Source organism: Gracilinanus agilis, chromosome 2 (genome assembly GCF_016433145.1).
Source record: "Gracilinanus agilis isolate LMUSP501 chromosome 2, AgileGrace, whole genome shotgun sequence".
NCBI lineage: Eukaryota > Metazoa > Chordata > Mammalia > Didelphimorphia > Didelphidae > Gracilinanus > Gracilinanus agilis.
Genome location: NC_058131.1, coordinates 346,428,301 through 346,440,802, shown reverse-complemented (window position 1 = coordinate 346,440,802; position 12,502 = coordinate 346,428,301). Strand labels below are relative to the sequence as shown.

General features: G+C 45.1%; 1 protein-coding gene across 4 annotated transcripts in view; it reads left to right on the top strand.

The window, feature by feature from the left end:
- Nucleotides 1-12,502, top strand: part of DLGAP4 (DLG associated protein 4) — a 109,542-nt gene that overhangs the window by 21,027 nt on the left and 76,013 nt on the right. For all 4 annotated transcript variants that reach the window (XM_044664348.1, XM_044664347.1, XM_044664346.1 and 1 more), the window contains one exon: nucleotides 3,231-3,471. In XM_044664348.1, coding sequence (XP_044520283.1) covers nucleotides 3,231-3,471 — 241 coding nt within the window. The remainder of the gene's footprint in view (nucleotides 1-3,230; nucleotides 3,472-12,502) is intronic.

Here is a 12,502-nt window from a genome sequence, read left to right as displayed (position 1 = left end):
ACTCACAACCTAGGTTTCATCCTCTACTCCTCAAGCTCTTCTCATTACCTGCTCCCTGCCCCCTCCCCAATATCCAGTATGTTGTCAAGTTTTGTCAGTTCTACCTTTGCATTTTTTCTGGTGTATACTGCCATTTTCTTCTCCAACAAGCCACCACCTTAGTCCAGGCTCTCATCATACCTAGACTAGTATAACAACTTTTATGTTGGCCTTCCTGCCTCAAGTGTCTCCTCACTCTATTCCCTCCTCCACTATCTTACTTTGATTTCAAATTGTGGTCCTACTATGTCACTACCCTATTCAGTAAATATTATTGGCTCCCTACTATCTCCAGTATAGAATACAAAATCCTCTGTTTGAAAGCAAGAAAAACAAAATGCATATAAACACATATAATCAAACAAAACGAGTTCCCACGTTGGCTATGTCCCCCCCAAAAAATATGTCTCAGTCTACACTATGAGTTCTATAGTGCTTATCTCACAGTCCGTCATGCAGAGAGTGCTTTGCAAACCTCGAAGTGCTATAGAAATAGATATTATTACTGACATATAGAATATTTCCATGGAATTGTATATTATGTAAGTACTATATAATAAATATTTTACACATTATATATTATTATATAATTATATATTATGTGTACTATGTAATAATTATATTTAAATGGTATATTACATAGTATATAATAATTATATATTAAATATATAGAAATAAGTATTATTACTAATATGCTCAAAGAACTAGAGAAACCAGAAGCAGCAGCATCAGTGCTCATCACAGTATGGAGAAGGCTAGGTCAATGGAGCCCAGGTTCTAGAACTGAGATGTCTTGGGTGCCCCTAAGGCTATGTCCTAGGCTCTCTTCTCTTCTCTCTCTACTCTTCATAGAGTCTCTTGGTTTTAATTATCATTTCTCTGCTGATGATTTATATTGCTGTCTGGTGTGGGGAAAGCACTACAGAGCATCTGAGTTCAAACCCCACCATAGATGCTTTATTAACTTTATGACCCTAACTTCTCTAGACCTCAGTTTCCTTATCTCTAAAATGAAGAAGTCCAACTAAATGGCCTCTGAGGTCCTTTCTAGCTCTCAATCTCCCTCCTATCTTCATTCCTACATTACCATTACCATTGGGCAGTTTTACCCAGATGCCCTTGAGCATCTCTAACTCAAAATGGCCAAAAAAAAAAAAAGCTTATCATCATCCTCTCTGAAACTCTTCCCTCTTCCAACCTTCTCTATCTTCACTGAGAATACCATAGTCCTTTCAGTCACCTATCATCCAACTTCCCAGCTGTAGAGATCTCCTCAGCCCTCTCTTCCCTCATCCTTTTTATGGCCAAGTTTGATTCCACCTCTGCAACATCTCCTGCAACTGTATCCTTCTCTCAGGGAATGTCTCTTCTGTTTCTGTATCCCTAGTGCCTAGCACAGTGCCTGATGTATGCTAGGTGCTATTAAATTCTCACTGATTTATAACTGCTAACATGCAGAAAATATTTTAAGTGTGATCTGGGCAACAGTCTGAGTCTGCTTTCCAAACACCAGCCTAGCTAAGTAAAATAAACTCTGATGATGAACTCCGGCCATGACCACCCAAATCAGAGAAAAATACAAAATGGTTCTCCATCCCACCTGTCCTCCTCCCACTTCTGCAACAACTGAGACAGAATAATAGAGGAAAGGATACAGATTTGCTAAGAACCACACAGGTTTATTTGTTTTTTCTTGTAATGAACAAACATTTAGCAAGCACTAATTTTGTGCCAGGCACCCAGGTTAGAATGGAAAGAACACTGGGTTTGGAATCAGGAAGACCCATCTTTCTGAGTTCAAATTCAATCTTACTAGCTTATACATGTACTAGCAGTGTGATCCTAGGCAAGTCACCTAACCCCATTTGCCTCACTTTCCTCATGTGTAAAATAAGCTGGAGAAGTCAATGGCAAACCACTCCAGTATCTTTGCCAAGAAAATCCCAAATGAGGTCACAGAAAGTCCACCACTGAACAATAACGATTCTGTGCCAACTACTATGTATCATGCTAAGAATACAAATACAAAGTAAAGCTAGCTCCTGCCCTCAAGAAGTTTACATTCTAAGACACTAAACAATAACTCTAGTCCAACTATTAATAATATGGAATTGGGTCTTGATCAATGATACATGTAAAACCCAGTGGAATTGTGCATCGGCTAAGGGAGGGAGGCTTAAGGGGAGAGAGAAAGAATATGAAATATTTAACTAGGGGAAAATATTCAAAATAAAATTTTTTTAAAAAAGTTTACATTCTAATAGGAAGAAAAAACATACACTGGGGAACAACATGCCTTTGATTTGGAAACATCACAGCTTTAGTCCATATAAGTTTGGGGGCTCTACAAATCCCACCACTCTCACTAAAAGTTGGGTCCACTAGCTATAGACCAGTGACAGCAAACCTTTTAGAGATTGAGTGCTGAGCCCCATCCCCACCCCACTCCCCCAGACTGAGTGCTGTACAGCCCCACCAAGACCACATGCCCTGCCCCCCTTTACCCCACATAGGGGAGGGAGGAAACGCTCCTATTGGGCTGCTGAGCAATGGGGAGGGTTAAGTGAGGAATGTCCTCAGTGAATGTAGAGAGGGGGAGGGGAGTGGCCTGAGCACTCTGCTCCCCTCCAGCTCTGCTCTGTGAACAGCTCACCTTAACCACTATACGCTCCCATTGGGCTGCTGGGCAGAGGGGTGGGAGATGTGAAGAAATGTCATCAGGAACAGTAGAGAGGGGAAAGGGAGCAACTCCCCAAGTCTCTCTGCCTTTCTAGTAAGGAACTCTTGGGGCAGGAAGGGCAGCTGGGTGCCCACAGAGAGTGTTCTGTGAGCCATCTTTGGTACCTGTGCCATATGTTTGCCATCACTGCTATAGACTATAAGAGGCACACAGTTTTTAGAAAGTCTATAAATTTCAACTTAGCTTTTGGAAATCTAAATGGGAAATCTTGTCCAATAACCAAATGGCCAACTTAGGGAAGGTCCCAGACAAGAGATTCACTAGATGGGCAGCCATGGAGGGGTATCTTGAGAGATAATGCCCCTCTCAATGAAATAATATATTTGAATAAGAACCTTAAAGGCTTTAGAAATGGGAATTCTGGTTACATTATTATTATTATGAGCATTAAAGCCAAGAGTTAGAACACAGAGGAAATGTAAGTTACTTTTTTTCTTCTCCCCCCACCCAGGTCAGGGAGGCAGAGCTGAGTGACCAGTACGAGGCTGCCTGTGAATCGGCCTATAGCGAGGCTGAGTCAGCCACTGCCGATGTGCTGGACCTGCCTCTCCCCAGCTACTTCCGCTCTCGGAGCCATAGCTATCTTCGGGCCATCCAGGCAGGATGCTCCCAAGATGAGGACAGCATCTCCCTCCAGTCCCTCTCCCCTCCGCCCACGGGCAGCAGCCTGAGCAGCAGCCGCACACTGCCCAGTAAGTTTTATTCAGAGAAGGGACATGGGTGGATGGAATGGCTGAGCCAGGGGAAAAGAGGAGTTAACTGGGAAGGTGGAATACAATTTTGTGAATCTATTTGCTGAAAAAACAAGTGGTGTAATGGAAGAAGAATGGGATTTGGAGTCAATGGGACCTCAATTTAAATCCTGCTTCTGCTACTTTCTGGATCACCATGGGGGGGGGGGGGAATCATTTAGCCTCGGTTTCCTTCTTTGTAAATGGAAGGGTCTCTAAGGACCTTCAACTCTAAATTTGATGATCCATCAGATTCCAGGTTGCATATCCTATCTTATCCTCCTCCCCAGTGATCCCAGTGGGCAGACAGAGAAGCTCCTGGCTTACCTGGGCTTGTGGGTACTGATTGTGCTATTCAGGTGCTAAGTGATTCCTAGAACTTAGTGAAAGAGAACTCTGGTCTCTAAGCTTCCTGGAAGCCAGGGTGAACACTGGAATGTTGGGATCTTGTGGACTCAGGGCTGATTAAGCAGGAGACCTAGGAGGGCACTCTAGAGCTATCATCGGCACTTCATCGGTGCAGTAGATAAAGTGCTGGGCTTGGAGTCAGAAAGACCTGAGTTCAAATTCAGCCTCATATGCTTTACTAGCTGTGTAACCCTAGGCAAGTCACTTAACCCATGTATGCCTCAGTTTCCTCAGCTGTAAAATGAAAATAATGACAGCACCTATCTCAAAAAGTTGTAAGGATAAATGAGATAATATTTGTAAAAGCACTTAGCACAGTGTCTGGCACATAGTAGGTACCATATAAATTCTTAATTACTTTACTTCAACTCTCTGAAGACCTGTCATTTGGGAGACATACTTAATAGATGCTTAATCACGTGGTTTGGGGTTGTCTCCAAAAGTAATGAGTTCTTTATCATTGGATGTCTTCAAGTGGAAGCTGGATGGTTACTTCGTCAGCGTGTTATAGTAAGTCAGTAAACTAGAATTTCTTAAGCACTTACTTCATGCCAGGTACTCTGCTAACACTCATATAAAGAAAGGAAAAAACAATTGGGGCAACTAAGTGGCTCTTCCAGATTGAGAGCCAGGCATGGAAACAGAAGGTCCTGGGTTCAAATTTGGCCTCAGACACTTCTTAGCTATGTGACTCTAGGTAAATCACTTACCCTCAATTGCCTAGCCCTCACTACTCTTCTGCTTTGGGATTAATACTTAGAATAGATCCCAAGACAGAAAATAAGATGGGTTTTTTTTTGTTTTTTTAATTAGTCTAGACCAGTGATTCCCAAAGTGGGCACCACCACCCCCTGGTGGGTGCTGCAGCGATCCAGGAGGGTGGTGATGGCCACAGGTGCATTTATCTTTCCTATTAATTGCTATTAAAATTTTTTTTAATTAATTTCCAGGGGGGCTAAGTAATATTTTTTTCTGGAAAGGGGGCAGTAGGCCAAAAAAGTTTGGGAACCACTGGACTAGACAGAAGGTGAGGACTAGAACCAGGTATATATTCAATCTGGATAGTCCCAGGGAACAGAACTAGGAACAATGAACAATGGGTGGAATGGGCAGAGACAGATTTCTCTTCCATATAAGAAAAACAGAGTGCCTTAATGTGGTTGTGAACCCCTTAAGGACAGGGACAGGGTTTTGTACAGTGATGCCTCACCTATTGTGGGAGTTACATTCGAGAGAACCCAGCGATAGTTGAAAATCTACAAAGTAGTGGTGTTATATTTATTTTATATATACATATATATTAAGCTTTGTAAACCCTTCCCACTCTCCTATAAACCTTTTCCACGCTCTTATAAACACTGAGCCAATCAGTGCCCAGGATACAGGACACAGAACTGTGGTTGGTCGCCTTTTGGAGTACTTGCATCTCCATTGTGCACACAATGGTATTCATCTACAAAATCCCTCGATATAGTAAAAACTCCATGATACAGAATTAGATTTTTTTAAATAAAATCTGCGGTACAGTGAAGCCACAATAAATAAACCACGATAAGGTGAGGGACAACTGTACTCCCTGGACTCAGCATGATGCCTGGAATATAGAAATCATTTAATAAGCATTTGTTGACTGACTAAGGATTGCCTCCAAAGGTAGCGAGTTCCTTATCACAAGAGGTCTTCAAGTAGAGGTTGGAGTGTTTGCTCATTTATGATATTATAAATTACCATTAAGGTATGAGCTATACTAATAACATATGGCCACTTTCAGTTCTAAAAGTATGAGATTCTGTGGTTCTCTGAGTAACTGGATCCTAAGAGCAGTGAGTAATTCATGAACTCATGTGACTATAGAGGAGAGTTTCTAGTGGAATTTCATGAGGTTCAATCACAGGTTCCACTCTTTTCCACCATTTTACTGTTAACTTAAATGAAGACATAGCTGTCCTGCTTATCAGATTTTCGAATGGAACAAAACTGAGAGAGAGAGAGAGAGAGAGAGAGAGAGAGAGAGAGAGAGAGAGAGAGAGAGCGAGCTAATACACAGAATTCATTTGAATGAGTGCTAGACTAGAGAGAACAGTGTTGCAGTAGATGGACTGCCTTGAAGTTTCTAGGATCAGGGTCCAAGTTCCATTTTCCATACTAGCTGTGTGACTTTAGGCAAGTCACTTAACTTGACAATGCACAGGGCAGCTAGACTGCTCAGTGAATAGAGAGCCAAATCTGGAGGTGAGAGGTCCTGGGTTCACCTATGACCTCAGACAAGTACTTCCTAACTGTGTGACCCTGGGCAAGTCAATTAACCCCCATTGCCTAGCCCTTACCTCTCTTCTGCCTTAGAACCAATACACAGTAGTGACTCTAAAAAGGAAGGTAAGAGTTAAAAAAAACAAAAAACAAAAATCTTGTCCATGGCCAGGCGACTCTCTGAGACTTAAAATTGCAGAACAATTGCCTGTCTGCTTTGGTAGAAGGAGTTCTCACTACAGGCCCAGCCAAAGAAAAAAAAAATTAGTGCTAGACTGTGAAGAGATAATGTGGTAGAAAGAAAATTTGATTTGGAATTAGGTTCAAATCCTGGCTCAGTGTCTTGCTTCCAGTGTGACCTTTTCTGAGAAATGAAAGGTTTAAACTGGATGGTCACAGAGCTTGAAGTAATCTTAGGTCAAGTCCAGACCCCTCACTTTTTAGATGAGGAAACTGCAGAGAGCTTTGATCATAGTCACCCAGCTAATAGGTATCGAAGGCAGGATTCTGAACCATGACCTTCTTGCCTTTCCCATCCAGTGCTCTAATTCACCACACCAGTATATCACGGAGCCCCTTTTCACTTCAAAATCCTTTGTTCCTGATGCTAGAAAATGAACAAAAGAATTGGGATCAATGATGATCTTTCGAGGCCAGAAGGTTGGCTATCATCCAATAAGAAAAAATTTAATAAGTGAGAGAAAGAAGAAGTCCAAGAGGGCATCCATCCTGGAAGACAGAATAAATGGCAGTACCACTAACAGATAGGAGAGATAAAAGGATGAGCAGTTTGGAGCAAAAAAAAGTTAAGCTTAGTTTTGTGGCACAGTGGAAATATCCATCTCTAGATTCGTAGATCAGAAACCTCTTTTGAAATCCTAGCTTGGCCAAGTATGGCCCTATAATCATTTCTGACCTGTGATGGCCAAACTAAGTCGGACACTAATATGTGAGCTGCCAGGAGTGGAGGTCTGCTAGGCTGCGTAAGGAGCAGGGAACAGGCCCAGGTCAGAAACAGAGCAGGTTCTTATGCCAGTCAGTAATGGGATCGATCTGTGAGTGACTGCTGCACTTCCATCCCAGGTGAGATATGGAAACTCAGTCTCAAAGGGAAAAAAAAATCAGCTTGGGCACTTACTATATGTCCTTAAGCAAGTCATTTTTCTCTGTTCCCCATTTTCCTTCTCTGTAAAATGGAGACAGTCATCCTTAACCTGTCTTCAGTTTATGGCTAAGGAGATCAATGAGAAAATGAATGTTTCTGTAAACTTGAAAGGACTATACCCAGGGGATCAATTGTAATTAGTCTAATGACCTGCCCAGGAATGCTCAGGCAGCAGCTGTCACCCAGGGAAAATGAGGCCTTGCCAGACTGGAAGAGAAAGGAGGGGTTTGGGGCAGGTTGGAAAGCGGCCAGGAGGAGAAGGGCAGAAGCTCGGGGTAAAGGGCCCCAGGCTTGGATGGGCCTCAGGCTCAGGCCCTGGACTGGTCTTCCATATGTCCTTCCAGAGGAACATACGTACTTCCCTTTTTCCCGCCTCCTTCTTTCTGACCCAGATTTCACATTCCAGAAATAGCTTTCTCAAGCAGCCTGGCAGGGAGCACATTAGCCCCTGCCTGTGATGTGTTGTGAGGCTGCTCAACTTCTCAAGCACATGGACATGCACACAGACAAACAGACAAGCACAATGACAGCTGGCAGACTTCTTTAATGCTGGCCCTGAAACATGCCCACGGTCAGACAAGCTAGGGAACTCTTCCATTTCCTTCCTTTGCTTTGCCTTTGTCTCTTAAATTTCTCTCTCTCTCTTTCTCTCTCTATCTCTATCTTCCCTTCTCTTCCTTTCCCTTCCCTTCCCTCCTTCCCTCTCTCCTCTTTTCCCCATCTCTCTCTCCTTCTCTCTCTTCCCCCTCCTCTCTCTCTCTCTCTCAATCTCTTTCTCTCAGTCTCTCTCTCCCTTTCCCCATCTCCCCTTTCTTCCCTTTCCTCACTTCTTCCCTCCCTCTTACTCTCTGTCTCACTCTCACTGACTGCCTTTCTCCTCTCTGTGTTAATCATTCTGTGTCACTAACACTCCGTGCCTTAGTAGATCTCCATCTTCTTTCCTTAGCAGAAACTCAGTGGCCCTGCCGCCTTCTTCATGTGGAGTGAAAGCTGGCTAGCCCCAGCTGAATGATAACATCCATTTAAGATGTGATATGAAGTAGGGGCAAAGGATAGGACTTAAACGCTGTCCTGACCCAATAGCTGCTGTGCCAGGGTAGAGTCACCAGTCTTGCTGTCTCCACACAGCATCAGATGCTCTCCATGGGACGTAGTCTCTGTCCCTAACTTGTATGGATCACTGCTGGTATTCAATTCAAGACAAGTTACACTGAGGACAAAGACAAAAGATGTCACAGAGAGGAAGTACCTACCTGGTTAGGGCCTAAGGGTTCTCCCCTTCTATGATGCCTTCCTGGGCAGAGCCCTCCACCTCAGCAGTATCTAGGGAATAAATGCTTCCTAGTGGCATCTTCAGTTACCTGTGGCAGATCAGGGGAAGAGAGCCAAGGAAAAGAACTACAAAGAGCTAGGGCCTACCCCTGGTTCTGCCATCAATTCATCATATGACCACAGACAAGCTCTTTCTCTTTTTTTGTTTCCAAACCCTCACCTTCTACCTTAGTTTAATCATTACTAAGTACTGGTTCCAAGGTTCAACTGAGGTTAAGTGGTTAAGTGATTTGTCTGGTGGTCTTACATCCAGGAAGGGTCTGAGTTCAAATTTGAATCCAGGACCTCCCATATCTAGGCCTGGCTCTTTAGCCACCAAGCCTCCTAGCTTTCCCTTCTTTCCTTACTTTAAGACCATATTTCCTAATTTATAAGATGATGAAGTTGGATACTATTATCTCTAAGGGCTTCCCAACTCTGATATCCAAAGAGTCCAGGATTCTCCTATGTTCTATCCTACCACCTTTCCCAGGAAGAATTCACAAAGCCCCAGAAGATTAAACAGAAAGGTACCCAGTAAGGTCTGGACTTTTCCAGAGTGAGCAGTCAGACTTGTATGAAAGAGAGTCAGAGACAGAGGCAGAGAGACAGAGACAGAGACAGAAACAGAGACAGACAGAAAGAATGAGAACAAACAGGCCAGTCAGGAGAACTAGGCCTCCAGGGTGCACTCCAATGTGGCAGGCAAGAAAAAGAAACAAGCATTTAACTATGTGCCAGGCACTATGCTAAACACTGACACTGTCTTCCCTCCACCCAGCCAAAACTTCCATTCTTTCAGTGGGAGGGTTTCAGCAACCCAAGAATACATAGTAAACCTGCTGTATAGTGGAAAGGGTTTTGGTCAAAAGACCTGAGTTCAGGTTTTGACATTGGACTGACATGTACTACTAGTGTGACTCAGGGTAAGTCACTTAACCTGACCTTCAGTTTCCCCATCCAGGAAACAAGGAAAGTAGTACCAGCCTTATCTCCCTCACAAGGATGTTATAAAGAAGAAGGTTTATATTATTACCATTTTATACTATGTTGGCTTTTAAAATGCTTTTATATTCATTTGATCTACACAATAGCTGAGGGTTGATGAGCAACAAGTTCAGTCATTTTCAGTCATGTCCAACTCTCCATGACCCCATTTGGGATTTTCTTGGCAGAAATACTGGGGTGGTTTGCCATTTCCTTCTCTAACTCATTTAATAAATGAGGAAACTGAGGCAAATAGGGTTAAGTGACTTGCCCAGAGTCATATAACAAATTTCTGAGGCCAGATTCAAACTCAGGTCTTTCTGATCCCAGGCCTGATGCTCTATCCATCCAGTGGTCCACACTGGGGAAGGGTTATCCAATTTTACAGATCGGGAGACTAAGGCCTAAAACTAGGAAATTATTCCAGTTCAATTCAACAACCATTTATTAGTGGGCATCCTTAACCTTAAGGAGAGTTTGGGGAGGGGATTGTGGGAAGGGTGTGTTATAAGGCCCATACAAAATAAATGCAAAGTTATTTTGGCAAAAGTATCTTCCAGGAAGGAGGTGACAATTGAACTGAGCCTTAAAGGGAAGTATGTAGTGAAGAGGGAAAGCATTCTGGCATGGGGGACAAGCAGTGCAAAGGCACTGAGATGGGAAACTGGAGTGCCCTTTCTAAGGAATACAAGAATTTGGGTAGATCAAAGAGTGGAGGAAAGGGAAACAGGAAGGTTGGGCCAAGTTGTAAAGAACTCTAAATGCCATAAAGGAGTTTGATATAGGATGTTTGAACCTAGAACCAATAGAGATTCTTCTCCATTGGACAACCAGGGACAAAGTAGTATGCTTAACTGTCTATGAATGTAGACCACGTGAAAGAAAAAAGCATCCAATAAATCTGCACTGGTAGTGGGGATCCAGATTGTGGTGGGCTTCGAATGCCAGGGTCAGGCCTTTATACTTTCTTCCACAGGAAATAGGGATCTACAGAAGGTTTTTGTTTGTTTTGTTTTGTTTTGTTTTTAAACCCTTGTACTTCGGTGTATTGTCTCATAGGTGGAAGAGTGGTAAGGGTGGGCAATGGGGGTCAAGTGACTTGCCCAGGGTCACACAGTACAGAAGGTTTTTGAAGAGAGTAGTAATGAATTCTTGGGCAGATTATTTAATGTCTCTGGAGCCACCTTTTCCTCTTCTGCAAAAGGAAAGGATTGTGTTTAGATGGCCCCCTGATGTCCCTTCCAGCCCTAAATCTATAATCATATCCATTCTAGTGTTGCTTTAGGAAAAATATAGCTCCTAGGGGATGAATTATAAAGGAAAAGCCTGGAGGGAAGCAGACCAGTTAGGAGATAATTGCAGCAATCTAGGTTTGAAGTCTTAAAATCTTGAAGGTGTGGGTGGAAGCGGGGAGCTAGAAGCAAGAGTTTGTAGAATTTGAAGGAAGATATGGTATTTAAAGGTAAAGACAGCAAACCCCTTTCTCACTCTCGACCTGTTAACTCTTCAGTAAAGTGCTGTAGCAGATCCACTAGCCCTCCAGCTCTATTTGTGATTCTGAAAGTACTGATTCCTCTCTTACATACTTTTTCTACTCTTGAAGACCAATAGTATTTTATAGAAGGGTCCTCAGCTATTGGATGGAGAGAAGTTTTTGCATGTACAGATCACGGTCTGCCTCGTCCAGGACATCCTTTGGAATAAGAGCTTGCTTGGGGAAGCCATGGCGCCGACCATTGGCCAAGGGAGGAGGAGACAAAAGAAGAGAAAGAGAAAGGGGTAGGGAAAGGGAAAAGGGGGTCTGTGGGTGAGATGGACAGGAGTGATTTGTCATTGCTGTCAGCCCCCAGCCACAAGGTGGTGTGAACTGAGCAGAGCTAGCCTGGGGGCCGTTAGCGCACGCCACCATTCGTGTTTTCCAAAGGTGCCAGCGGCTGGGCCGTGGGCACCAGCCTGGGACTTACGCACTGAGCATGTGCGATGTGCCAGCTGGTAAAGCATAACGGCGGGATCCCATGAGGAGCGCAGCTTGGACAGGGTGAACTAGTAGCTGCGAGTGCCCCCCTGCCAAGGCAGAGTGGTCTAGCGCAGTAGCCCTCTCCCGCTCCAGCAGGACTAAACGATGCAGCGGACCGGAGGCTTGTGAGTGGGTGTGTCCACCCTGGTCCCAATGTGCATAGAACACGTGCGCGTTCGTGCAGTGTGCGTGCACCCGCCCGTGAGGGAAGTGTGCACGTGCGTAAGCGCGTTCCCAAATGGAGAGTAGTTGCGCCTAGGCGTGCCTGTCTGATTGGCTGTGCCTGTGCACGCATGCTTCCTCCTCGTCTCATCCCCTTGCCTTAAGTGCACGTCCATCCAGTCCTACCCGCGCTCATGTGCGCGTGCATTCCCGCCCGGTCGGATGTGCATGGGGCTGCATGTGTGCACCCCCTCCACGCCTCCGGGGCGGGAACGTGCACACATGAGCGTGGATTTCCTGCGTGCGCTCGGCGCGGTTTATTGCGTGTGCGCGTGCATACGTCCTAAATCCTTCCCTTCCCGGGGCACCCCCACTTCGCCACCGCGCCCCAGAGCGCAGGGAGGAGGGAGGGGTAGAGGCTGGGGGAGCCGCCGCGCGGCCGGTGACGCGGCCCGGAGGTGGGGCCGCGCGCGGGGCTTTAACCCAGAGGCCCCTCCCCTTGCAAGTACATCACCGAAGCGGCCGGGGCTGAGCAAGGGAGGAGGGTGAGTGCAGCCGCCCCCACCGGGCTCTCCCTGTCTCCGTGCGCCCCCGGCTCTGGCCGAGCCGCGAGCCGCAGCCTTCTCTCCCCCAGCGCCAGCGCTGCGGCCGTCCCGCGGCCGTCCTGGTGTCCGGGCTCGGGCCCCCGTGCG